We start from the raw sequence: 27,766 nt of genomic DNA, 5'->3' as shown, positions 1-27,766 counted from the left end.
AAATGTTAGATACTATAATTCTATCCAATAATACTGACGTGACACTTTCAAGTTTCAATACTGCAATCGGATAACCGCGTAACTGTCTAGTAGACCATTTGTGAGAATTTTTCTGTTGATTAATTTGTTACTGTTTCTTCTTCATTTTATGGATGTGGATTTTATACATAATGATGACCGTGGGAGTTGTTTGATCGGAGGATCCATTGATTTCATTTTTGGAAGTGCTAATTCGTTTGGCAATAAAAAAGAATATTGATTATTTTCTACTTTTTTCAAAAACAAATCATATTTTATTTAACTTTTTTAAATTTTTTCAAATTTAATCTGACAAAGTCAAACTTCAAAATTCTAAATTAGAATTGAATTATGATTTCAAAAAATCGATCACTCAAACGATAAATCTCTCTATCAGCTACCACAAACCTTCCATCAAGAACATGCTTTGCTAGATGGTATTTAATTGTGTAGTAAATATCTTACGATCTATGGTTCGTATAATAAGCAGTAAGATTTATATATGGAAATATAGCAGTGGGATTAGCGGCGCTATCACAGCTCATGGGAGGCAGTCCATGAATGAGCAAACTGGTTTTTCCTTTGTGAATAGTAGCACCAGCGGAACTGGGAGATTTATGCCACTGTGGTGTTTTTAATTATTGTAAATAAATTAAAAATAATAACACTTAACACCTGAAACTTGAAAGAAACTGTGCTTATAAACAATTTATGAGAAGCATTTTCCGGTTAATAACCACGTAACTGCTACTTTGTTAGTTGCGGTTAACCGTTAACCGGCTTAAAGATTATGACAAAATAATCACAACCGCAAATGTAATTGGCTGTACACCCTACTTCCTAGTATCTATGTAGCTCTTAGGCCTTCGTGCCTAGCCAACCTACCAGAAAGAAAAGAAAAAAAAAAAAAAAAAAAAAAAATTCAAATCAAATAATTTTGGCTCCTATTTATTTTCTTTTTCAACTCAAAACTTTTTTTTAACCCAATATAAAGACTTTATGAATCATTAAGTGATACTATCATTACTTAGAGTTTCAAACTCTATCGGGACCACTGCCGGGACCACCACGCTCTCCTGGCAACCGGGCTGACCAACGGACTCACGCTAAACCAACGCTAGCAGTTCGGACTGACCACCTAGAACTCGGAGTATTATTGCAGACTCTAAACCCTCTCTCTACTCACCCTTGGCTTTGATACCATAAACTGACCCAGGTGATAAATATTTTATTTTTGTTTCTGGATCTTCAATTTGATCTATTAGTTCTAATATTATTCTTTCTTCTCTTGTTTAAAGTATTTATTTCTTTTCTACAGGTACACATATTCTTATCTTTGCATAAATAAAATCTTATTTCATTTTCTTCACTTGAATCAGAATATTCATCTTGGGATGTAGTATTGTTATCATCAATTTATAATAATTCTTCAGATTCTGTATCAGATTCAGATAATATATTTAAGAATTGAGATTTTAATTTATCATCAATATTAAGTTCTTTAATTTTATCTTTTACTTTGCAATTATTCTTATAATGACCAGTTTGACCACATTTATAACATACAAGTTGTTTTTTATTATGCTTAAATTTATTTGGTTGAAAAATTTTAGAGTTTTTTGATTCATAATATTTTTTTTATAGGGTTTATATGATTTCATTTTCTTATTACTATATTTTTTATGCTTATGTTTAGTGGATGGTGCTATTAAAGGGAGAAAACCATATTGTTCACAAAAAGATCCTAATTCTTGTTTGGCATATTTCATATCCTTTTTTAATTGATTTGTTAGTCTTAAATCATTACACAAATTGAATCCTATATGTTTTATTGCATTAATAATTTCTCCATACGTAAGACTTGTATAATCATTGTGACCATCATTATTCAATTTTTTTCTAACCTTATGAGCAAAATATTTGGTTAATCCTCCTATAAATTTTTCTTTCCAATAGGGGGCTCTATTATCAGTTCTGATTAATACTCTTGAAAGAAAGACATCCTTATACCATCTAAAATCTGTTAAAGTATTGCATTTTAAATGTTCTAAACTATCATAAATATTTTCTCTATATACTGATGGATCTCCTACAAAATGTTTTGTAATGGCAAATATTAAAGTATTAACAGCATCTTCTATAGGTTGATTATGCTCATTTGTTATAAAATTCCAAGCATCATCAGTTTTATAAGATGTTTTTAAATATGATCTTTGTTTTTCTGTTAATGTATTATCCCACCATCCTTTTAATTGACCTGTAAATCCTGTTATTAAACTACTTGCTACCTGATGATCTGATCTATTAGCACCTTTATAAACATTTGCTACTATCATCATTTCATGTAAAACATTCAAAATTTCATATTCTGATAATCCATCTATATTGCACTCATACAAAGCATCAGCTATGTAAGCAGCTCTTATTCCTAATTCTCTTTCTTCAAATTGTATATCTGGAGGTGTGGGTTTAGGATACCAATTACGAGTTACAGAAGTATGCGTTGCGTATTTTCCTTTGTAATTATTCCTAGGTATTCTTCCTGGACCATTATAATATCCTGAAGTCATTTTATTTAGATCTAAATTTTTAAATTGAGATTGTAATTCATCAATGTAAGATTCAGTATCATTATTTTTTATTTCTTTATGTGAATTTTTTATGGTTAAAATTTCTTTATTATGATTTGAGGTTGATGCATGATTCTTTATTTTCAAAGTATCTAGTCTTTTAGAAATTTCTTCTAATAATTCTGTATTGTCCTTTTTTTAAAGAAAATCGTAAATTTGGAGGGATTTCATATGGTATAAATAAGGGTCTTTCAATTTCTTTTTCTTGATTTTTTACTGTTAATGGGTTTATCTGATTTTCAATTCTTTCTAATTTTTCACCTAGAACTTTTATATATATATTTGTAAAATTATTCTGTTGTATAATATTATCCATATTTTTATTATCATCACTAAGACTTGTTTTTTTAAGAGGAGAAGCAACTATTTCCGATCCTCTGTGTGAAAGGGTAATTGATTCATAAGGGGGATATTCTTCATGAACAACTTCATTAGTTTGTAATTTCATCCAGCTATTCTTAGCTCTACTGATTGTATTAACTTTGCTAATGTTAATTTTGGCATAATTATGTTCAAACCAAGGAAAGAAATAAATATCTGTTCTTGTTTTATTCATATGATTATACCATCTAGTTCTTATATGATTTTGTTCTATTTGTGAAAATGTATTAAAAAACCATGTTCTCTTATCATCATATCCAGGAGACATAAAGTTTTTTCATAATTTTTTATTTATTTATTTCATAATCTCTAGTTATCATCATAATTTGTGGATCTTCCATTTGAGATTGAGTTGGAGAGTTTGGATTATTCATTTCATTATAATTTCTAAGAGGATTATTCATTTCACTAATACTGGCTGCTGAGGCTACAGAATAAAAAGGAGTATCTACAAATTTTCCTTTGTTAATACCTTGTAGATTTGTTTCTAATTGACTTAAATTATACCTAGGAGGGGAAACAGGTTTATTCATAATTTCATTATACGAAGTCGGGACTCTTGAGCCAGAAGCTCTTGAGTATGTTTTCTATAAGGCTGGAAATTTAATCCTATAGTACCATCTTTTGTCTAAGTAATATAATCCAAATCTGTAACATTATTCTCTTTTTTTGGTAATTGAACTAAATTTTCTAAAGTCTACTTATTCGGTAAGACTATATCATCCCAACTAATTTGTTTTGGTATACAAATTGTAGAATTTTGTGTATTACATTGTAATAATAACGTTTGACCTTTTGAACTTTCTAATAATGCCTGAGGTTCTAAAGTTGTTTTCATAAGTTTATAATAAATTCTATATACAATATTCAAAGGTAAAGCATTTTTCATCATACTATAACCATCAGTTTTAACATTCAATTCTAAGGCATGTAAAAGAGTAGGGTCGAATAATGATAATGAAAAATTCGGGTAACAATTGAAATATACAGGGCCTTCATACAAAGATGATTCTATTGATCATAATAATGAGTCTTTAAATCTTAAATGTCTATCATCTCTTAAACATAATAATACACTATTATTCAATCATTGCCTTGTTAATGGTTTAACAGCTACTTGGACTAATCCTATATGTATAAAAGAATATTTTCCCTTATGTTTTTCAATACTATCTTTTGAAAATAATTTAATAGTTTCATATTCCTTATTCAAAGAAACTGTTCTTTCTACAGTTTTGATTGTATAATCTGATAAAAAAGATAGATTTGAAAAAGTTGATTGCTTATAAATATTTTTTGTGGGGACAGAAGGTAACTTCCATTCTTAAAGATTTAATTCTTGATCCATATTATCACTACTATCAGAAGAAGAAGGTATATGAGATCTAGAGGAAAAGCTCCTAAAGAATGAATTTATAATATACTTTAAAACTCTAAGTTTTTAATAATCAGTTTCAAACTCTATCGGGACCACTGCCGGGACCACCCTAAACGCTCTCCTGGTAACCGGGCTAACCAACGGACTCACGCTAAACCAACGCTAGCAGTTCGGACTGACCACCTAGAACTCGGAGTATTATCGCAGACTCTGAACCCTCTCTCTACTCACCCTTGGCTTTGATACCATAAACTGACCCAGGTGATAGTAATGACGTATGACAGTATAATAATGAAGATGATGAGTATTATGAAAGATAATTTAAGATAATGATTTAGCAAAATAATTCAAAAACATAATATAAAGGAGAATCATATAGTGAAGATAAAGACGGAGTAATAAACATTCTTATTTGTTATATTGATTCAAAGAGGAAATAGATACAAGCTTCTAAGCCTTGATGTAGAGGCTAAAGGATACAAGGAAAGGAAAAGAAAGAAAACTAGTACTGGATAAAAATGATAGAAAGGCTAGGGACGATAGGCACTCAGGTTATCTCTCAGAATACCTCTCAAATGGCCTCTGCCTTCTAACAAATGATACATGTCTTTTATAGGCAAAAAAAAAAAGGAAAACTACAAATATGAACAGTAGTAAATATTCTGCATATCTTTTTTGAACAGTAAAGGTAGCAATATTCAATATTCCGCATGTCTTCTGAATAGTAAGGCAGCAATAATTCTGATTCTTTGGCAGTAATAATTCTGAGTCTTCTGAACAACATTTGTTTTTTGCATCGACTGATAAAGCTGATAATGATTCATAAAGTCTTCCTGCATTAAAGTCTTCATTTTGTCTTTTGCGTCGGCTAGTAGCTGATAATTCATAAAGTCTTCATATCTTCATAAATGCTTTCTTGTCATCATCTGTCGTCTGTCATAATGCATCTTCACGAAGTCTTGTCATTATTAAGTCTATCATAATGCATCTTCATAATATCTACTTCAGAGATCAGTGATTCTTCATTATTCTTTTTAGAACTTGGAGTATTATTGCAGACTCTGAACCCTCTCTACTCACCCTTGGCTTTGATACCATAAACTGACGCAGGTGATAGTAATAACGTATGACTGTATTAAAAAAGAAACCACACCTCAATTTTTTTTTTCTTTTTTTCAATTATTTTTAAATATATTCTATTTAATTCATCTTCTCAAACATAATTTCTAAACTTTTTTTTTTCTCTCGGTATTCAAAATTTGAGTAAAATTAAAAAAATAAAAATAAAAATAAAAAAATGGATCAACCAAACGTTCCCATCGAAATGAGTTAACAAAGCTTAAAGGGTCCGGTGGCAATAATTGATCCCATGATTAGAATAAAGTTAGGAAAGTGTAAAACAATGTCCACCATGCTCCGGGTTTCGGCAGCTGTAACTAGCCTGTAAGCCTGTAATGGCGCCCATTCCTCATCCGATGGCGATGGCTTTCACATCGTTGCACTTCCCATGTGCTTGCGAGCCCTCGCGCTTTCGCCAGCTGTTTCCTTTCGTCAAAGCCAAACTCTTCTCCCTTTTCTTTTCTTTTTTTTTTTTTTTTTTTTTTTTTTTTTTTTTTTTTTTTTTTATTCTTCGCTTTCACTATGCAATTTTTTTTTTTGTATTTCTCCACACGCTCCGCAGCCTACTCCACGCGACTCACACTCCCTTAGGCTCACACGAACCCTATCTTCAGTCTTCCCCCTCTTGAATCTCGATCCAGTAATCCAATCATTAAGAAAATTTACTCCTTTCGATTCTTTCCTGCGTGAGCATGTAATTGTATCTACTATTTCAGGTTAACTTTTTTTTTTTTTTTTTTAATGTTTTGCGCATTTCGTAGTTGATTATTTTCTTAATTCTTGCATGGTTATTTCAGTGGTTGAATCGAGTTAGGGTTTATTTGATCCGCAGGATTTCTGTACGGATTGGCAGCGATTTCGGGTCTAATTGGAGCTTGTTTGATTGGATGACGTCACTGAAGTGACGGGGAGTCTGTTTTCTATATCTCGGCCTCATCACCGTCGTCGTCCGGCCATGGAAAGTCGTAGTGATTCGGAAACAACTTCATTTTTGAGGTTCTCATATATGTATTTATAATATTTCTTACGTTGCTTCGTTTGCTGTCTCTGAATTTCAATTCAAGCAATTCATGGTAAATTACTATGGTAAAATGGCCCATAACTTTGTCGCTAAATGATGGAAATGGGATGTCTAACTGTCATAGCACCATTATGGGGAATATCACGTATTTTCAAGGATTAGAGCCCATAATGTTAAATGCGATCAAGAACAGAGCATTCAGGGCGAGTAGTTAGTTAGTGTACCATTTTGGTCTGCAGTTTATACAAGTTTGAGGTGATAAAAGTTCGGGTTACTTTCTATTTTTTAGGTTCGTCCGGATCTTTTTCTTGACATTGACTTGCAGTGTCTCAAATCCACAATTTTGACATGGAACCTTCAAATAAAGGTTTCTTAATTAAGTTTGCTTGCAAGTATCATACAACTAATCGACAATTTATAGCTAAATTAAACACTTCATACAGTATGTAAGTCCGGATAATCTTCTTAATGACAGAACCGAGCTCATGGTCAAAATTATATACAACCATCTAGTTAACCATTCTGGTTAATTAAATTCACTTGCACACAAAATTATACAACCATCTAGTGATTATTTTGATAATTAGAATTGTTGGTTAACTTATAAATTTGTGTAATTGAATTTGATTAAGCATTACAAGAGTGCATGCAATTTTGATTATAAGTTATTTGTAATATTCCTGTATGATCTCAATGATCATGGGCAGGCTTTGTCATCAGGAAGATTATCGAGATTCATATTTACCATGTCGAGAGTTTAATCTAATTATAACTTTTTGATTATTTATGTGTTGCTTGAATCGCCCTAATTGGGGTCTCTTTTGTATGTTTCATGTGTACTTGGGTTGTGCTCCTCTGCGCTTTATAATGTGATTGATTTACTTATAAAAAAAAAAAAAATTTATGTTGCTTGAAACAAATTTAATTAAGAAAGCTTTATTTGTAGATGCTATGCGAATATTGTGGCTTGGAGAGTAAGTTTTTGAGGCTCTACACCATACGCATGTTAAAGAAAGAAAAAAAAGAAAGTCTAGACGAAATTGTAGTTTTTGTTGACTCAAACTTCTTCAAACTATTTTCTACTTGGTGTGCCAAAATTGTAAACGACACTGGATGCTTTGTTCTAGATTATATTGAACATTATGTCTATGATCTCAACCCCAAGGAGTAGTACAATCGGCTTGGGACCACACTTTATGAAATGGGGGTCACTAGTTCGAATCTCCCATTTCCTTTTCCCTTTCTCTTAGGGCCAATTACATATATAAAAAATGGCTTTGATCTCTACAAACGTAATGATGTTGTAGGTGGTTAGTCATTCCACTCATATAATTTTTTTTTTTTTTTTATAAGTAAAAAATGTTTTATTAAAAAAGTGAAAGGCGCATCTAAGTACACAGGAACAACCAATCCAACTCACAAAAAGAAACACAACAAACCTGCAAGGACCTAAAGCCTTCAAATCCGAAACCCACAAGGAGCACTCAATGTTACAGCACGTGAGCCTTGCCTTTCCTTCTCCGAGAGGACATGCTTGTATCATCGTAGCTAACGGAGATTTTCAAATTCAACACCTCCCTCCTACCTTTGGTCTTAAGGCTCGCAACCTTTGCTATTCATTGAAAATCCTCTTCAATGGCATCCAAAATCGCGAAGGACGGATCTTCATCCTCATCACCATCCAACACCCAATCTAAGGGTATGTCGGGAGGACATACACCCAAAGGGTGAGGGGAGTCTTCATCCTCCCCAACCCAAACCTCATTGCTCTGATCCCACACAACAACCTCCCCATACGAGCCAAAACCTACTGGCCACTTCTGAGATTAGATCAAACCATCCAACTTGAAATCCACACCCTTTTCAGCGATTGGAGTAATACAACCACCCAAAAGGGTGGGAGCCCCTTCCGCCCCATCTTTAGGCGAGAAATGAGGAGCTACCCCAAGAACGCTCGGGAGAAGAAAACCTTGCTGAAGAAGGCTAGATGGAGGAGGCTTCGGTGAGGGCGGGACCGTGGCCCAAGGCTTGACAAAAAGCACCCAAAGACGGGACCGTCGAAGCTCTGATCGCCTTCACAACCTCGTCAAACAGAGAAGCATCCATCTGAGTACCTCTGCCTACGTTCGATCTTTGGTGATATCTCAGCACCGATTTGGACTCCGACGGGTAGATGGGAGCCCCACACTCCGACATTACCGGAAGAGAAAAGCGGAGCCTTAACTGCCCCAAAGAAGAGGCACCAAAGGAATCTAACCCAACTTCAGAGAAATCCGGTGCAGAGAAAACCCCTTAGTATCCGAGTCTACCTTAATAACTACAACCACATTCTGACTAGCTCCTAACGAGCGCTTGAAGGAGACACTCACTGCTTCTGGGGGCAGAGAAAGAAGAGCATAGGCAAAGCAGGCTATCGCAGAAGGGAAAGAAGAGGATAGGAAAAACCGGCCCAGAAAGCATCGAAAAGGGACCAGAGGTCGCCGGCGACGAAGTACTTGAAAACCCAGAGGCTTGGATGGGAGAGAAGGCGTGCACAGGAGACTTCGGAACAAAAGAATCCGGCCTAGGCCCTGCTGGAAACAAAAGAGAGGCCAATGACGTGTTCAAGCAAGTGTCAGTGCCTTCAGGAGGAAAGAACAACGGCCTTGTAGGAGTATCTTCGGCACCTTCAGACATCTCAAAACTGGTCGGAACAGTCAACCCGCCACCTTGAGCAACCGCCATTGTCACCTCTGGCCTTTGAAGACTCGATGAAGACCCAAAGAGAACTCAATACCCACTTCAGGATTTGAAGTGAGCCTTGGACCCGTAACCTTCGTTTGCTCCTTGGATTTGGGCTTTGTCATAACCCAGCCTAGACGGAAAGCTTTAAAACTGAAAGTGGGTTTTAGACCCAGCTTGAAAGCAAACGAATGACCCAGCAGCAATCCGACCCATCATACTCACTAGAAGATTCCAACACGTACACAGATTCAAACGAGGCAATATCTTCCTTGTTGATCTTGGTGTGCCTTGGGTAGAGAGAACACGTGCTGGATGTTCCTTGCCCAGCTGATTCAGCAGCAAGTCCTTAACCAGTGGTTTCTTCTCCATCACAGAGCAGTCCAGCGCCATTCTCGCCTCTTCCAAGTCTGTTGGTCTCACAGAGCAGTCCAGCGCCACTCATATAATTCTAAAGTTGTTATTCTACTTAATGTAGTTTAAATTGGGGATGACTCATGGGCAGCAAGTAGGAGGGAGGTCTAGTGTTGGTAATGTTTCAATAATTAGTCAATTGCAGGAAAAGATTATGGGCCTCTTGCCTATTTGAGATATGTCATTACTGTAGTACCAAATTTTGCTTGAGTCCATCTCTTGCTACCTAGGGTTTATTATAGTTAAATGAAAAAAAAATTGTTTGCTGTATAATTTTACTATCTATCGTTTTTTTTTTGGATAAGTTACTATCTATCATTATTGACTTGAGGAAAATGTTCATCACTTTTTATTCAGCCATATATAAGATATCTTAATTCTTACTTTGCTGGTTATAACTTGGCACTATTGTATCAATATAGTTTATCTGCAGCCTTGTCATATGGGATTGCTTCTATGGCTATGGTTTTTATCAATAAGGCAATACTTATGCAGTATGCAAACTCAATGACCCTCCTCACTTTGCAGGTATGACTTTGTAAAAGTAAAATAGAGCACTTACTCTTTCACTAGCTTTGCACTCATTGACTATTGATAGTGGATTTTGTTTGTTGGCATTCATTACCTTAGCAATTGGTGACCACCTTGCTTATACACTTTGGTCAAAGAATGGGATACACAAAAGCCAGAGCGGCAGATATGTCAACAGCTATTAAGCTTCTCCCAATTTCACTATTTTACAATGCTAATGTGGCATTTGCACTGGCAAGTCTAAAAGGAGTTAATATTCCAATGTATATCGCGATAAAGAGACTTACACCCCTTGCTGTACTGATCGTTGGATTCGTTTCAGGAAAGGGGAGACCTACAACACAGGTCTGTGTTGCTCTTATTTGAATTACCATGTGCATCGATCAGCCTGTTTGATTTTATGTTTGTGAAATTGCTTCTCATGTGAGCTTTTTTTTATTTTTTATTTTATTTTATTGTTTCTGACTTCATGTAAACCTTTTCAATTGGTCTTATCAATGGAACATCAATGATAGTGACCCACTTTTATGTTATTGTAAGGTGGGTGTTTTTGATTTATTCTCTGTATCATTGCTTTCTAAGAATGCTAGTACTTAAAGCTGTAACTGCTGTTTCTGCTCGAGTGGACAGTACAAAAGTACAGATTTCATGATGTGATGAATAGTGCACCACAAAGTACTTATATTTCAATAAGCTTAAGTTTAAGTGACACTTGAACACTACTAATATCGAGATATGTAGTATAGTGCTCCACTGAAGTACTTATGTTTTTAAAAGTGAGTCTAAATACTTTTAATGAGCATGTAAATCTGTGATGCAGGTATCTATCCTGCAATTTTTTTTTTTTTTTTTTTTTACCTATGTGAGTAGTAGGGGGACAATTTATCTGTCACAACTTGGGACACGCTAGCTATATATATGTCATATCCTAAAAGGACTAGTCGTAATTAAGGCTCTTCATAATCACTTATATAGTCTAATCAACATGATACAAACTTGACGTGGATTCAACACATGACCGCACAACAGCTTCACACTTCAAATCAATACAATCCAGGGTACCATTATATCACTTACATTGCCATGAGAAAAACATATCTATAGTGCTTTACCCAACTAGTTCTCATTTGGAAAAGTTTAATAATTCTAGTTTGAGTCTTCCCAAACTTACTTGTTTTCAAAGTTTATTTGACCAAGCCCAACCCAGTTATCAACTAGTTTGTTAGTGTTCTGTTGCGCTGCCTGTCCTGATCCTAAGTACAGGAGCTTGTATGTTAGATTTATAAGCATTAATTGATATTTGTTATTAGTGCAATTGTTGTTTAGAATCTTTGATAAGTATTATGTTAAACTGAGCAGAAGAATCTTAGTTCTAATTCAATTTCCTTTTTATGAAATTTCAGGTGACTCTTTCAGTGATATTGACTGCTGCTGGAGTTATCATAGCTGCTCTAGGAGATTTTTCCTTTGACCTTTTTGGATACAGCATGGCCCTTACTTCTGTTTTTTTTCAGGTTGGACCTTTAGTTTTTAACTAGTAATGAATAGGTTAAACTATATAATCGACCATGAAAAGTCATCCAAAATTTGAAGTTGGTCCCTTGAGATGTCGTGTCAAATGAGTGTGTGAAAAAAAAAGAAGCTTCATTTTGGTCTTTTTTTTCCTACAACATCAATTCAAGTGATAGAATCGCGGCTAATTTTTCCTTTTTTATGCGGCTAATTTTTCCTTTTTTATGCAGTTAATTTTTCCTTTTTTATGATGGGCCATTTAATCAAAGTAAAAAAAAAAGTCTAGCCAAATTCAAACCACCCCCCCCCCCCCCCCCCCCCCCCCCAAAAAAAAAAGGACTGATTTGCTCGCCCTTCTTGCCATCCCAAAAGGTGACCTCTCCTCCTTCGAGTTTCTCATTGTGCCACCTCTCCCCCACATCAAACAACAACATAACCAACATCAATAAATCCACATCCTCTGCTCCAAGTCCTTGGAACTACATACATCTTTCAAAAAAGACCACAAATTCGAATATGTAGAATTCAGAAACTTCGCCACATTTTTTGCGCCTGCCATAGCAAATCCCTCTACCGTTCCGTTTTGGGATCCACCATGTGACAAGTCTGAGCCCACTATCCCTCTTGGTCTCCATCGTGGGCCTCAAATCCACCACTTGGTCTCCATCACCCTGATCAATAAATTGAAGCAGAATAACCCGGGGTTCTTAAACAAGAAATTGAGCCAAACATTCAGCGACTTGGTTAGTGACTTTAGTGATTGTTCTTCTTGATTCACGCCTTACAAGATTGCTTGAGGTTGAAGGCATTGACTGTGTGAAGGAGGGTGGAGCGAGAGTAGTGACAGTATAAAGACAAATAAGTACAAGTGGTTGGTTTGGAAGCAATAAAGAATTGGGGGCATGTGAAGTGGATGAGCCAGGATGGCGTGTGTTTGGGTTCAGGCTGGAGGCGGCTGTTTCCTAACAGTTGGATTGTGTTACTTTTGCAACTTAGGGCTGTGGATCACCGTGTTTTTGGCATTAGAAGTTGTTGGTGTTGTGGCTTAGGGTTGTGGATCAACAATGTGTGGTGGTTTTGAGCCGAGTGTGTTAGGGGAAATTGGTCAGGGGGTGTCTGGTTCTAGCATTCTATGGTGTGGTGGGGGTGACCAGAGGTGGGCTCAAATGTCTTGGTTTTTGTGGTGTAAGCGGTGGTGGTGCAATGCATTGTTTTTGGAGCTTTTTGGTTTCAAGTGGTTGGGTGTTTGTTGGCAGCATGCTGGTGGTTGGGGATTGTGTATTCATATTTTTTGGGGAGTTTATGGTGTTTGAAGAGCTGCTCACATGGCCTGTTTTGTTTTTCTTTCATTCTTTTAACTGGCTTTGTTTTGGTTAATTTTGAATAGTTGCTGCATTACAAGTAAGCCAATTTCGTTATTCAGATGATAGTGTAGAGGGAAAAGACCAAACTAAAGCCTTTTCTGAAAACACATGGACTAATTTGACACACAATATTTTCAAGGGGTCAACTTGAAATTTGGGCGAATTTTCAGTGACAAAATATATACTCTAGCCTAATGTCTTATCATCAAAATTGAGGATTGATTTGGATGTATGCTTTACTAATGAAATTGCTCATATTCAAATGCAGACCATGTACTTAGTTTTGGTAGAGAAGTCTGGTGCAGAGGATGGGCTTTCATCAGTTGAGATCATGCTCTATAACAGTCTTTTGTCCATTCCATTTTTGTTATTTCTCATCATAGCTACAGGAGAGTTTCCAAATTCTTTATCACTATTATTTGCAAAGGTCAGATTCTAAACCAGTTTTCTTTATGTCACTGTTAATCCTAGATTGTTTTGAAAATAAAGCTTGAGCATGAAATAATAGACTACTTGAAGAATTCTCATGTGCACCCTTTCTCTCAGTAATTAAATCAAATACATGCTAAACCACTATTATTTGCAAAGGTCATTAGTTTTCTACATGCTAAATCACTATTATTTGCAAAGGTCAGAATCCAAACCATTTTTCTTTATGTCAGCGTACCCTTTCTCTCCGACATTGAATCAAATACTAGACTGCTCCTTCTCTGATGTTATCTGCATCCTTTTTTTTTCTTTTTTGTGGAGATTGAAGGATATCAATAGGTGCTTGAACTACGTCTTGTGTTATGCCACAATGTAGTCTAAGATTATATTTAGCTGCCTTTACTTGTCTTTCATAACTTACACAGGGACTTGTTAAAAGTGTCATGTTGAATCTTGGATTTATAGCCTCGCCATTTTCCCTTCGTTCTTTTTCCTTTTTTTTCCCCATTTAGTCACCCATTATCCTTTACAGTGCATTCAGTTCCAATTTTTTTTCCTCAAGTTTTAAAACAGGATTTAAGTTGTGATTATACTCTTTCATTTTTACTTTTTAGATATACATGAGCACCTGAAAAAAATAATTCCTCGTCAATAAATTTTGTAGTTTGCCTGTGCAAGTTAACATATCATTATAAAACATGTAAAGATTTATGATTAAGGTCAGTAAAATTAGGGGTAATTACACTTTACCCCCCTGTTTTATCCACGGGATGGCGATTTACCCCCCAATGTACCAAAATTGTTAGATGACCCTCCTGAACTTGCCAACGTGTGGCAAGTTTAACCTTCCGTCCACTCACCCGTCTATTTGGACGGAAAGTCGGTCATGTGCGCTACACGTGACCGTTTAATGCATTTTTCCTTCCCAAAATACCCCAGTCCCAAACAGCCTTCATACCAGTACATGCATTAAAAAAAAAAAGGAAAAAAAAAACCCATTCAATCCGACTGCCCAGCTGCTCCAACACCGTCCAGTTACTCCGACCAAGTGGCTCATGGATCTTAGGTTGTAGGTCGTAGATCTCCATTGGGATAGGCTCGTCCCCGAAGTTGCTCGTGCCGCACGCGAACACGGCGCGGTGACTCACCAGTGCAACGATTGCTAAAAGAGGAATTCTCTGGCTTGTTGTATCTTTGTGAATGAATAGAAATAAGGTTAGTTCTACCAACAAAAACCGTCACCTTAAAAGGTAGCACATCACATGTCCCTTTCCTTCTTTGTACTCTCTGCTCTCTCCTCCTAACTCGAATACCATGATAGCCACGCACGACTCATGCTTTCTTTTCTTCTTTTCCGTCTTCAATCAAATAATGCTACCATAATCTTTTCGGTTACAACGGCTTTGTCATGCTCTGTTTTTTGAACATGAAACAGAGGACGTGGAGAATGTTTTTTTATGTCAAGGTAAGTTTTCCTACAACAGCAGATTCATCAAGAGCTATTGCACTGCAATCTTTGTGGTTGCCCAGACTAGACCGTGCCAAACCTCCATCAACTAACCACATGTCATGATCACCAAGCTCTCGATACGGGAAGTATCCAATAACTAATGTTCCTTTTGAAGCATCCACTGCAGAGATTGGTACATTGGTGCACCCATTGCACCAACACCGCACCTAGAACACTGGCTGGCCACGATTGGGATGGACCGCCGTTGGATTGTGATAGATTGCCCAACGGCTCTTCCTTCTTGTTTTAGTGCATTGCAGGGTGTGTCTTTCATTCGGTGCTGAATATCTAAAGGAAAACGTGTGATCCTTGAGTGCGTGTTTCTCGGTTCTTCAGGTCCGGAAGATCACGTGTCTTCTGCTGCGATATGGAAAGAAAACATGTCTTGATTTGATGCACGGCTACAGGTTGAAGGATAACGGGTGTCGATGCTGCATGGATTTGGAAATGACGTGTATATTGGCCCTACCCTTTATGGAAAGTGCCATGAGCCTTGATTCTCACCCATGGATTCGGTGCTGCAAGCCTTTGTTTTTTTGGAGAGAAATTGTGAGAGTTCGGTCCTGCAGAAATTGAAAGAAACATGCACATCGTGGAAGAATTGAATTTGCAGATGTAGATATCGTGGAAGCCATGTATGAGAGATAAAGTATCCATGACTTGAGTACTTGTTCTGCGAGAATGGTCGCGTAAACCTGGACTGGAAGCTCAGTCCCACGTTGAAGTCAAAGTTCTTGAGCCAGCCAGTTAGGGCTAGGACGATCTTGGTGTCAGTGGTACTTTGGCAAGGAGAAATGCATAAGTTGGTGGTACTACAGTGGACACGTGTGGGTATAATATCTGATGGGGACAGGGGTATTTTGGGAAGGAAAAATTCATTAAACGGTCACGTGCAACGCACATGACCAACTTTCCTTCCAAATAGACGGGTGAGTGGACGGAAGGTTAAACTTGCCACACGTTGGCAAGTTCGGGAGGGTCATCTAACAATTTTGGTACATTGGGGGCTAAATCGCCACCCTGTGGATAAAACAGGGGGGTAAAGTGTAATTATCCCGTAAAATTATATTGCTTTGTCCATCTATGAAACATTTTTCCCCTCAATTTAGACTTGGATCTTTACTAAAACTTCCTACCGGAAAATCAATTTTCATTCTTATTCTCTAAAGACCAATTTGAATTGTGCTTAAATGGTAGCAAGCTGCATTTTGTTATGTTATCTAATGGTATCACTTCTTTATAACGTGAAAGACTAGTGGAGCTGTGTAATATTTAGTTCTCTTGCTACCTGTTTGAAAAATTTCTCACCTTTTTTAGCCTGGTAGAATCCTTGAAATTGGCTGTTAAACTGTAAGATAGACTAACGAATACTACCAAAGTAAACAGTAATAATCAAGGCATTTGCCAAATGGACCTTTGTTGAAAATAGATTTTGGCTCTCCCAGGAAGATACCCTAGGAAGAGTTCATAATGGCTTTTGAAGTGTTGCTGGGGTGAGAAAGTTGGAAATGGGAAGTGGAAGCTTGATAGTGGTGAGGAGGGCAGTGAAAAGAAGGGACTAAGTGAGAGGGACTGGAGAAGCTTATAGAAGTGCATAAGGAATTGTTAGATTGAAGCACCATAGATAGTCGTATGCTTTGTGGGGTGCAAGAAGCTTGTCTGAAGCAATCACAATCAGTGTCAGGAAATATGAAGTGGTTTGTTACATGAAGGGTGGAAAAATCAGTGTGTATACTGTAATGTGCAGCTCATGGGAAATTGAAGTTCAATATCCAAAATTCGAAACAGCAAAGGAAAAAAGAAAAAAAGAAAAAAAAAGAATAGAGAAGAAAAGGGAATGTGCATTTCTGAGGCATGAGACACATCCTTCCAACTTTCTCTGGCACTTACGGTAATTGTGGTTGTTTCTCAGCATAAGATGATATCTCAGCAAATTTTATTTCTTTTAACATATAAATTTATAGAGAATAAGCAACACTTTATAGCAGAAAATATATTCAAGTCAGTAAGATGATTTAGTTGGGTAAGTTGGGACATTCAGTGGAAAATACTGTTGTGTAGATAATTTTCCTTTGACTCAAGTTTGTTCCAGATGATGCTGGCTGTCAAGCTTTCCTAAGATGGTATTGTTATTGTTTCCAGTTTCTGCCCACTTCAAAAAAAAATAAAAAATAGATTTTGAAGTCCACTCTTTAACCCGTTCAGAAAAGCAGCCTACAAGAAGTGCAGATTCTTTTAGACAAGATAAAATTGATTTGGCTGAAGGTTCTTGCAGTGAATGCATTATAAAATTTAAAAAGAAGAAATATTTCTATATTCCAGTGGCTATTGAACTGTACCCTTCAAATGAAGCGAACACCCAAAAAAAAGAAAAAAAGAAAAGAAGAAGAAGAAGAAGAAGAAGAAGCCAGTTTCTTCATTATGATTGGGAAAACCTTCTAATAGCTTGAAGTTTAATAACTAATCTCCTCAACCACTCCTTGTTACTAGGAACCACAACTTTGTATATGCATGTGTTGCCTTTTTTCTTTTTCTTTTTTTCTTTTTTAATAGGTGTTTTCCATTTGGGTTCTTCATAATGCTTTCATTATAGCATTAGATTGCCATTTTTTTTCCTTCGATATTGTTCACATATAAATTTATGTATGTTTTTCACATAAAATTGATTTCTAACATGAATTTTGTCTTTATATGCAGAGTAGTTCCCTATATTTTTTGGCGATTCTTATTCTTTCGTTGGTGATGGGCATTGTCCTCAACTTCACCATGTTCTTATGTACAATAGTCAACTCTGCTCTCACAACAACAATAGTTGGTGTTCTTAAAGGGGTTGGATCCACGGTATGCATGAAGCATCCTTAGGCTCTGTTTGTTGTGCAAAAGTTGGATATAGGGAATTAAAATTTGGAATTTTTGAACAACCATCCCATTTTACAAAATCCTGGAGGGCGTTAAATCTTCCTTCTAATTTCCTGTCTTGATATTTGAAAGAGCATTTTCCTCGAAAAAGAAAATTAAAATAAACCGTTCAAGTGCACACATCTTATATATGCTTTCAATATATATATATTTTGACTATCTATTTATTTACCTTTGTGTCTCAGACCCTTGGTTTTGTGGTACTGGGTGGTGTTCAAGTTCATGCTTTAAATGTGATGGGATTGGCCATCAACACGGCTGGCGGTGTGTGGTATTCATATGCCAAATATCAGCAAAAGAAGAACAAGCCACCAAAGCAAATATCAGATATTGAGGCTCATCGTAAATAAAAGCAATTTAGAAGGATTGCAGGTGACTTAACGGTTGCTTTCTGTGACATTCTTTTAATTGTATCACTCATCAACAATTTAGTAGTTCGTAATGCTTAAGCATGTTTAATTTAACAACATGTCCTTTATATATGGAGCAGTTCCTACATGAACCTGAGTTTATTAACTTTGAATTATTATTATTTTTTTGTTTTAGTCGTAATATCATCAAGGAGGTTGAGAATTAGAAAAGAGTACTGTAGTTATTAGTCTATCGTGGTAGATGATAGGAATTGTGGTTGACTACCGTTTTAGCGGATTTCAATTCCTACCGTTTTAGTCCATACAAGGGGCTTTGATCTTTTGGCCTCTCCAACAATGAGAGTCTTTATTTTTGGGCCCTGCTTTTCATTGGGTAAATTATACTTTGTTCACCAGGGGTTATAGGATGAGTTTGGTTTACCAACATATAGTTTTGAAAGTGGCACTATGTCCACATGGGATCCGCTTTATTAGCATCAGTTAAATTTTGTTGTTAAATAGAATGATTTAAGTACCAATTAAAAAGTGTGCACAGTGTCGCTTTTCTAGATGATAGGTGAGTAAATAATTCATTTTTTCTTGAATTACGTGAATTCCTTTTCCTTTTAGTTTTTTCATTCATTGTTGAGATAACAAATTGGCAGTAGGGACATGTTGGATAGGTTATGGCAGATAGCAAATAGTCATACTGGTGGTTTCCTGTGTCTTCGTCACCGTGGTTTACGTAGAAACAAAAATTATAATTTATGTTGGATTATTTCTTGGAATCAGGAAACGGTAGAGAGCTGACCTTCTCCACCGTCAGTATGATCATAAACTAAGACGATATATAGATATATATCTAGAGAGAGAGAGAGAGAGAGAGAGAGAGAGAGAGAGAGCATGTGCACACACATGGGATGCTTAAGGATTGAGACTGCCAACGGTTCGACAGAAGCAGTTACTCTGTGTAGGGTCGGTGGCTATACAAGGTGACATTTCTTTGAGTTAAACCGTGTTCTTTGTAAACAAGGATGCGCCAGAGGTACACGACAAACTTTTGTTGAATTTTGTAGTGGCATTTGTACCTTAATTTGATCATCATCATTATTCAAATCTGATTTCATACCTACTCATTTTTCGTCGCACAAAAAAAAAAAAAAACAAAATCCTGTTCATCTTACGCAATTGTTTCACTAGAAGCGGCTCAACTGAACTTCTTTCTTGTTTCCTTTTGTGCGTATATCATCCAAACACGCCAAGATTTTGTTGAAATGAGTCTCATTGAAGAATTTTTTTTGGGTATTTTCATATCTTTTTGGAGAAAAATGAGTGGGGATATTGCCCATGAAAAAGCCAAGCGACAGAATTGGCTTTACCGTGACCAATCCTGCCTCAGGCCTGTGTTTGTTTGTTGTGTTATGGAAAACGAAAAGCTGGCTGCTACCCACCCGGCATAAATGTGAAATGTCTGTTAGTAAGTGGGCCTTTCGTGGTTGGACCATACTCATCGTATGAAAGTTGAAACATGCTAACATGTCTTTTCCCAAAATGCTTGAATTTTGTTTCCGCATCTGCCCTTTTTTCTTTTTCTTTTTTTTTTCTTTTCTTTTTTCCAGGTACGTTGAATGACTTTTCGAAAACGTGCCCAAAATCAGCTGGTGCAGATTTGATTATCAGCCAAAACAGGCCAAAAATCAAAGATTTTTTCATTTCTTGCATCATATAATCCTAAGCTTGGGCCAAAACTGTCGGCTGCCAGAACTGGGCTTGGGCATGGGCTTCGTAGATGAGCTTGTCTGGCTACGGTAGTAGCTCTCGTGTTTTGTTCCCACTTCTCACGTAATAAGATTCTCTCCATTTCAAATGAAATTGATACTATTCATTTTATAGTCAAAATTTGATGCATTTAATGGTGTACATAATTTCATATTATTTAAATTTTTTAAAAGACGTGCCAACATTGACTTCATATACACTATTAGATACATAAACGTTAAATCATGACCTTCCATTTGAAATAAATGGTCTCTGTTTCATTTAATGAAACAGAGAGGTCCATTCCACTTCCCACCTAAGCAGAAAGTCCTATTTTTATTTATTTTTATTTTTATCACATTTGACGCACGTTAATGCGTTATGGAGACGTCATTGTTAGGTGTGGACTTGTGGACACTACTTTTTGGTGCCACTAAGTTTGGCTTTATGTTGACGTACGAAGGACAAGCGATGTGAACTCAGTGCATGAATTATATTTAGTCATATACAAGCTTAGTTTGTACATTGCGCACATAAATTTGAAAAACTTTACTTACCTGTGAAGTGCCGTGACTTTTGTAATATGTTAAAAAATGTGCAACGTGGGCGTCCGATGTATCGCCCGTAGACGGATACAGGAGGCTCCCGCCTCTTATAGTCTCTGCAGTCTGCTCTCTGTTGGAGACAAATACGACGGTGGATTAGAGCTGAAATCTATACGTATAAGGCAGTATTTAGTTCATGGTTGAATCCATGACCTCCAAAACACCCGATCACATTGGAGTAAGCTTTTCCTTTTGTTGTCTAATTCATACATACTGTATTTCGAAACTAAATATGGAGACACATTTTGCGTAGAAAATGTGCATAAAAAAAGTTTTTTGTAAATAACATTAATATTCAATAGGAATTGTGCAAAATTGTTGAGGTGGGCTCCTTTAGTGAGGGGATGATTGAAGATTGGTTAATTAGTGCAAAATCCTGGTGGGTAAGAAATTGGATATATATAAAATATATAAATAAATAATACAATTTAGCTTTCCAAACTATCACCATTTTTCTGAATAGCCTCCCAAACTACTAAAGCTTGCACTTTGGCCTCTCAAACTACCAAAACTTTTGAAAAATGCCTATTTTGGCAAAATATCTCTATCATATCTCTACAAAGTGTCATTTTTCAACTAAAAAATTTTTTTAAAAAAAAAATCACAGAGGAAAATGGATATGAACATTAACGAACAAGCTCACAACTGTTGATTTTTCTGTCAGAAACCGATCGAAGTCTTCTACAACGATGATAGACTTGCTCGTCATTTTGCAATATTTTTTTAAAAAAAAAAATAAAATAAAATTTTAGTTTTTAATTTTAATTTTTTAATCTTTTTTCTAATTTTTTTGATTTTTTTTTTTTAAATTTATAATTTGTTTAATTGAAAAATAACACATGGTAGAGATATTATGGGTATATTTCGCCAAAATAGGTCTTTTTCAAAGGTTTTGATAGTTTGGGAGGCCAGAGTGCAAGCATTGGTAGTTTGAAGGCTACTCGGAGAAAGTGTAATGGTTTGGGGGCTAAATTGTATTTTTTTCCAAAAAAAAAAAAGAAATAGGATATATAGTTTAAATAAATAAAGGGGGTCCAATCCTAAAAAATAAAAATAAAATAGGGGGTCCAAACAAACATAATAGGTCCACAATCCACTTTTATTTGGTTAATGTAAGTAGAGCTACGATTTAATTTTGGCCGACACAGAATTGGGGGGTTAGGGAGCATTGGTGGTGTGCTTTAATAGCTAGTTGGATATCGTGTGTGTGTGGTTGTCTTCTTGGATTCCTTTTCTCTGTGGGTGCGTTAGAATAACAACTAAGAACCATTGTCTTTTGAATAGAAAAACACAAAAAAAAAAAAAAAAAAAAAAAAGAAAAAAAACAAAAAAAGGAAAAGAACAGAGAAAAGAGCCATTCTCTTTTACAAGTCTTTTTCTTCTTTTATTTAACCCAAATCTAATGTGTAAAGACACCGGAGATAAACTTGTTAGAATTGGTATTAATTTGAACCGATAATGTAAGAGAGTTTATATAAAATTTACTTGTCCAAATAAATTTTGAGCCGTTTGACCATTTATCTGGACATGTGGATCTCATATGGTGTTTTTCACATTATCTGCTCGAATTGCTAATAATTCGGACAAGTAATTGTTATAGATTTCAATCCCCGTCAACGCCTAAAAAGTCTCCTTTTAGAGTGCGTTTGGCCTCGTAATTTTTGTAGGTCAAATGCACGCTTTTAAAAAAAAAATTGGCAAAAAGTGTCATGTTTGAAAAAAAATAAAAAATAAATTGAGAATTTGAAAACGTGAAAAATGCTATGTTTCCAAACTACAAATAATATGGTGCGTTTTTTAAAAAATATACGATTTTAATGGTCAAATTGAAATTTTATCAAACATTTAATTACGTTTTTAAAAATTATATTTTTATTATGAGAAATGATCCCTACACTCATTTCTCACTCATTTCTCACAACAGCCCCACAACAAGCTGACGTGGCTGGTAATATTTTATTATTTTTTTTGTTTTGTTTTGTTTTCTTTTTTGTAAAAAATATTAAAATATTACTAGCCACGTCAGCTTGTTGTGGGACTGTTGTGAGAAATGAGTGTAGGGATCATTTCTCTTTTATTATTTGTATTTTAAAATCGTTATTTATTTATTTTATTTTTTTTAAAAAAAAGCTGCACATTTTGAAACCACTAAATCATAAACTTAAATATGTAAGTTCACCCCAGATTTTTGCATACAATTGTAAATTTGGACAAAATAACATTGAAATACAAGCTAGCAGCAGTAGTACTATGACACTCTTTTCTTTATCCTTTTGGTTTGTCTTCTAAACATTTTCAAGGGGACCGGAAAAATCCAAAATTATACACCGATTGATCGAGAGCTGTTAGAGTATATTTGGATGAAATATGTTAGCTACACAATAAATAGAGCATTTTATATTGTAAACTCATCAAGGAATAGAAGTAAAATATAGCTGTTTAAACTTTATCCTGTAAACTTAGGTCATAGATCAAACTACATAAAATTCATTGTGTTCTTATTTTATTATTTCAGTATTTGTCTTTATTTTTCATTTGATTATGTTTTCTTTCTTAGTATGTCAATGTTCGATCCAATAATCCTATAAATATTTCGTTTTCTTTTGTTTATGTGTTTTCTTGTATCTCTATCTTATTCTTGATATTCAATACTTTTTCGTAGATCTCTTCACCATTGATATTGCACCGGTATTATATATGACCAACAAAAAATAAATAAAAATAAGAAATGATAGTGATGATCTAGTCTCTTTTGTTCTTCGTGTTTCTCTGTTTTTTTTTTTTTTTTTTCTTTTTTTCTTTTTTTATTACCCAACTGTTCTTTTTATTACCCAATGGAAGAGCTACAATTTGAGCAATATATATAATATCAAAACTTTTAGGCCATTTGCTAGTCCATTTTTTGGTCATTGTTGGTTTAATTGTTGATTGACACCCATCTTTTAGCCTTTATGGTATTGTTTAAAATTTATACCTATTTTAGTTCATTGTTGGTTTCCATTTCAGCCCATTGTTAGCTTTTATTTTGGCCCCATAGTTGGTCCATCTTTTTTGGCATTTTGTGGTATTGTTTAAAACCTATGCTCATTTTAACCTATAGTTTGACTTTGATTTTAACTCATAGTTAACCTATTGAAATTTAAGATACATCTCTAATCACTGTCGTTGACCGCCTCCAATCATCGCCATCGACCGTTGTAGATCGTTGCCATCTCCCAAATGAAGAAGAATAATTTACTGCAAACTTAAGCTACCAGAATCCTTGGACTTTGAGTTTGATGGGAGATGTTAAAGTATATTTGAATTATCTTATAGATTTGATGAGAAGTGCATTGCCTTTGATAAAGATTAGATTACCTTGAATTTAGGAATTTGATGATATTGAATCACCCTAAATTAAGGGTTTTGATTATGATTATATTTCATCTGTAAGTTCTATAAATAGAGCATTTTGTATTGTAAATTCATCAAAGATTAAAAGTAAAATGTATTCATTTATAGACTAAATTTATAAGCCAAATCACGTAAATTTTTTTTCTGTTTTTATTTTATTATTTCTCTATTTATCTTTATTTTTCTATGGGAAGTGATTCCTGTACACCAAGTGTACAACAAATGTACAACACCCCTTCACATGAGGTGGGTCCCACACACTGTAGGGCCGAAGCCCACCCCATATGAAGGGATATTATACATTTGTTGTAGGGGTGATGTACATCTATCATTATTCTTTTTCTATTCCATTATGTTTTCTTTGAATAGCAACTTTACTGACTACTGGGATTGATTTGATATATTTTTACTGTACAATTATATATCTGCCTCTATCAGGTAATTATTTTCAATAATTGTGAAGAATTCAGCACAACTTAATTAATGTCCTTTTTGTCTCGTGGTAGACAGGAATTTGGAGGGAGTAGAGGGTGTCTTTTTCTATTGCCTAGTGTTACTGTTTGATTAAAATAGAAAAGCTAAAAAAAAAAAAAAAAAAAAAAAAAGAAAAGAAGAAAAAAAAACCCCTGTCGTTTCATCATTTGTAATGTCTTATGTAAACTCTTGTGATAGCGTCACGGTGCACATGTTTTGATATAAATACGAAAATGATGACCGTGTGATATCTTTTTCGTGAGTGGGCTCTGACATTGTCGACTGTCCATACTAATTAAAGCCAATAGAATATATATATATAAATATATATAAGCCAATACAAGTTGGATATTGGACTATTCTATTTTATTTTTAATTATATTCTATTGTTTATAAACAATAGAATATAATTAAAAATAAGGAAAAATTATATCGTTGGTCTATGTGGTATGTCATAATTATTTTTCACTCCCTATGGTTTAAAAAGTTCATGAGAGATCCCTGTGGTATGTAATAATTACAAATCGATCCATTGCGTCAAATTCTGTTAAATTTTTAACAGATTCCGTCAAATGCCATGTGTCGTCATTTTATTGGTGACACGTGGCGCTGACATGTCCAATCTTAATTAAAAAATAAATAAAAATACTTATTTTTTTTTAAAAAAAGAAAATTCAAAAAGAAAAAGAAAAAAAGAAAAAAAAAAAAAACAAAAACAAAAATGGGAAAGGGGGTGGCCGCGCGCCACCCCCATTTTCCCATTTTTATTTTTGTTTTTTTTTTTTTAATTTTTTTTTTATTAAGATGGACATGTTTCGCCAATAAGATGGCGACACGTGTCGCTGACGTGTAAGGCTAACAGATTCCGTCAAAATTGTGGACGAAAAATCGACTCAAGGAGTAAAACGTAATTATTGCATACCACAGGGATCTCTCATGAACTTTTTAAACCATATGGAGTGAAAAATAATTATGGCATATCATAGGGACCAACGATGCAATTTTCCCTTTTAATAAAATAGAATAGTCCAATATCAAACTTGTATTTCCATCAATTAAACCCCCTAAAAAGAAGAAGATTTTTTTGGTCCAAAAAGAAAAACATTTCAAATATATATATATCCACAAAAATAATAGTATTATTCACACTAATTTATCACAGTTATTTAAAATATTTTATGTTCATTAATGTAAATTAGATGCGAAGTATAATATTACTTTGTTTACAATTTTTTTTTTTTTTTTTTATAGAGCGCTAGCACTAATGTTCAACAAGGTAGTAGGGCATTTTGGATGGGTAAATATATGGGTGTCACGGTTTTTATAATTTCCTTACAAACCAATGTGGTAGTTTATGTGACACTGCCACGCCAATAACAATGAAATTTGATTTTTTAATGGTTAATATAGTAAGGGTCACGTGAGCTTACAATAGTTCACCTAACACTTATCACATCAGTTACAATTTAATTGTCTAGTGGCCGATTTGGTAAGCGTCAAGTGAATTACCACATCAATTTGTAAGGGACTTATAATAAAGAGTGGTGTTAAGAGTACTACAACTTTTATTATAAACTTATTAGTAGTTCACGATTAATGAAATAATTAAGCAAAAAATCTGACTTATCAATTTTTCTTAATTATTTTACTAATTATTGACTGTTTTATAAATAACTTTATAATAAAAGTTGTAGTACCCAAAACATTTTTCAATAATAAAAATTAAAATTCCACTGGCCACACCTTTGTATTTTTTTTTTTTTTAAAAAAAAAAATGCTAGAGGTACCAAATCTTTTATCAAGAGATGCGTACCAAGATGATGTGGATCAAGCTTATTCATTGGTAGCCGTAGCGTTTCATTTTATTAATTATTTTGATAATTTCCAATGAATAAGCTCCACATCAACTTGGTACCCACCTATTGGTAAAAAAAATTAATACCCCTATAAAATTTTTTCTCTCTCTTTTTTTTTTTTTTTTTTTTTTTTTTTTTTTTTAAAAAAAGCAATACAAAGGATAAGAGAAAGAACAAGGAGGAAGAAAAGCAGAGAAGAATCTTTTGTTAAAACTAACCTTCTATTCTTGTTTTTATGATCCTTTAAATTCCAAATGGGCTGGCTCACACTAACAGGTTAGGATTAAGAAGATCTCTGCATTATCTTCTATTTATTTTTTTTAATGCTAAGAAAATGCGATTATTACAAAAATAGGCAGAAGTGCAGTCCCACAGGAGCTATATATATTACAAAATAATCTCTGTACAATCACTCTCAATATAAAATGTGTACAGTAATCTAATGCAAATCAGATACTTATTTACTTTAATATTTCTTTTCTTCTAAGTTCTAATGATATGAACATTATTTTAAAATAAATATTTAGAGAGAGAAAGAGAGAGATCCAACGTACGATTATAAAGTAATTTAGGTCACTGTGGATCGTTTGGACAGTCACTATATCACGTTCAGGGAAGACAGGTATGAAAATAATTGACAAGACCCATGCATGAAGAACAAAAAACGACCAATAGAGACATATATATATATATATATATATATATATATATATATATATATATATATATATATATATATATATCTCAACACTTGATCTGTATAAGTCTAGAGGCCTTATTCAGAATTCTAATCTTCCTGCAGCGTATTATTGTTTAGTCTTTTATATATATGACAAAAGGCTATTATTGGCATAGTAACGTTTACCGGCCAAAGTCGTCGATGCCTATGTTTTGGCCATAGCAGTCGATGTTGATCAGAGTCGTCAAAGTTAAAGTGTCGGTCATAATAGTTGATGTTTCAATTGAAGTTATAATTAATAGCCATTTTTCAGCCCGATGATGTTCAAGACCCTCGCTAAAGGACCAGCGTCCGAAAAGCAATCCCTCTATTAAGTGCGATTTTCTCTTTTTTATCTGAGACTGTTTTATCACATGTTACTTTGCTTAAACCTCAATATACGTGATCTACCGTTGGATTTGCGGGGGTGTATTAGAACAAAATTATTAGAGGATAACTTTCGTCTGTTTCAGCTATTACCAAAGTCCATTCCACTTCATGTTCCAACAGTTACAGAAAAATGAATAGTCTCAATTAATATGGTTGTATTTAATTGTTATTTAATACACATGCAACAATGACTTTATCTAATGAATGGAGAGGTCTCCACCATAGTAGTGTGAGTGACTATTATAATCAAGAGTATGATTGAGTTATATTAAGTG

At 34.6% G+C, this 27,766-nt stretch overlaps 1 protein-coding gene across 1 annotated transcript; it reads left to right on the top strand.

The window, feature by feature from the left end:
- The first annotated feature begins 6,049 nt into the window (after nt 1-6,049).
- On the top strand, nt 6,050-18,445 carry LOC133871037 (UDP-galactose/UDP-glucose transporter 7). Its single transcript, XM_062308379.1, has 8 exons — nt 6,050-6,242; nt 6,359-6,522; nt 10,105-10,210; nt 10,313-10,558; nt 11,617-11,727; nt 13,358-13,516; nt 17,726-17,869; nt 18,133-18,445. The coding sequence occupies exons 2-8, from the start codon at nt 6,482-6,484 to the stop codon at nt 18,295-18,297; spliced, it is 972 nt and encodes a 323-aa protein (XP_062164363.1). The 5' UTR covers nt 6,050-6,242; nt 6,359-6,481; the 3' UTR covers nt 18,298-18,445.
- The last annotated feature ends 9,321 nt before the right edge of the window (nt 18,446-27,766 follow it).

This window comes from Alnus glutinosa, chromosome 6 (assembly GCF_958979055.1).
Source record: "Alnus glutinosa chromosome 6, dhAlnGlut1.1, whole genome shotgun sequence".
Lineage (NCBI taxonomy): Eukaryota > Viridiplantae > Streptophyta > Magnoliopsida > Fagales > Betulaceae > Alnus > Alnus glutinosa.
This window is presented reverse-complemented; position numbering and strand designations above follow the sequence as displayed.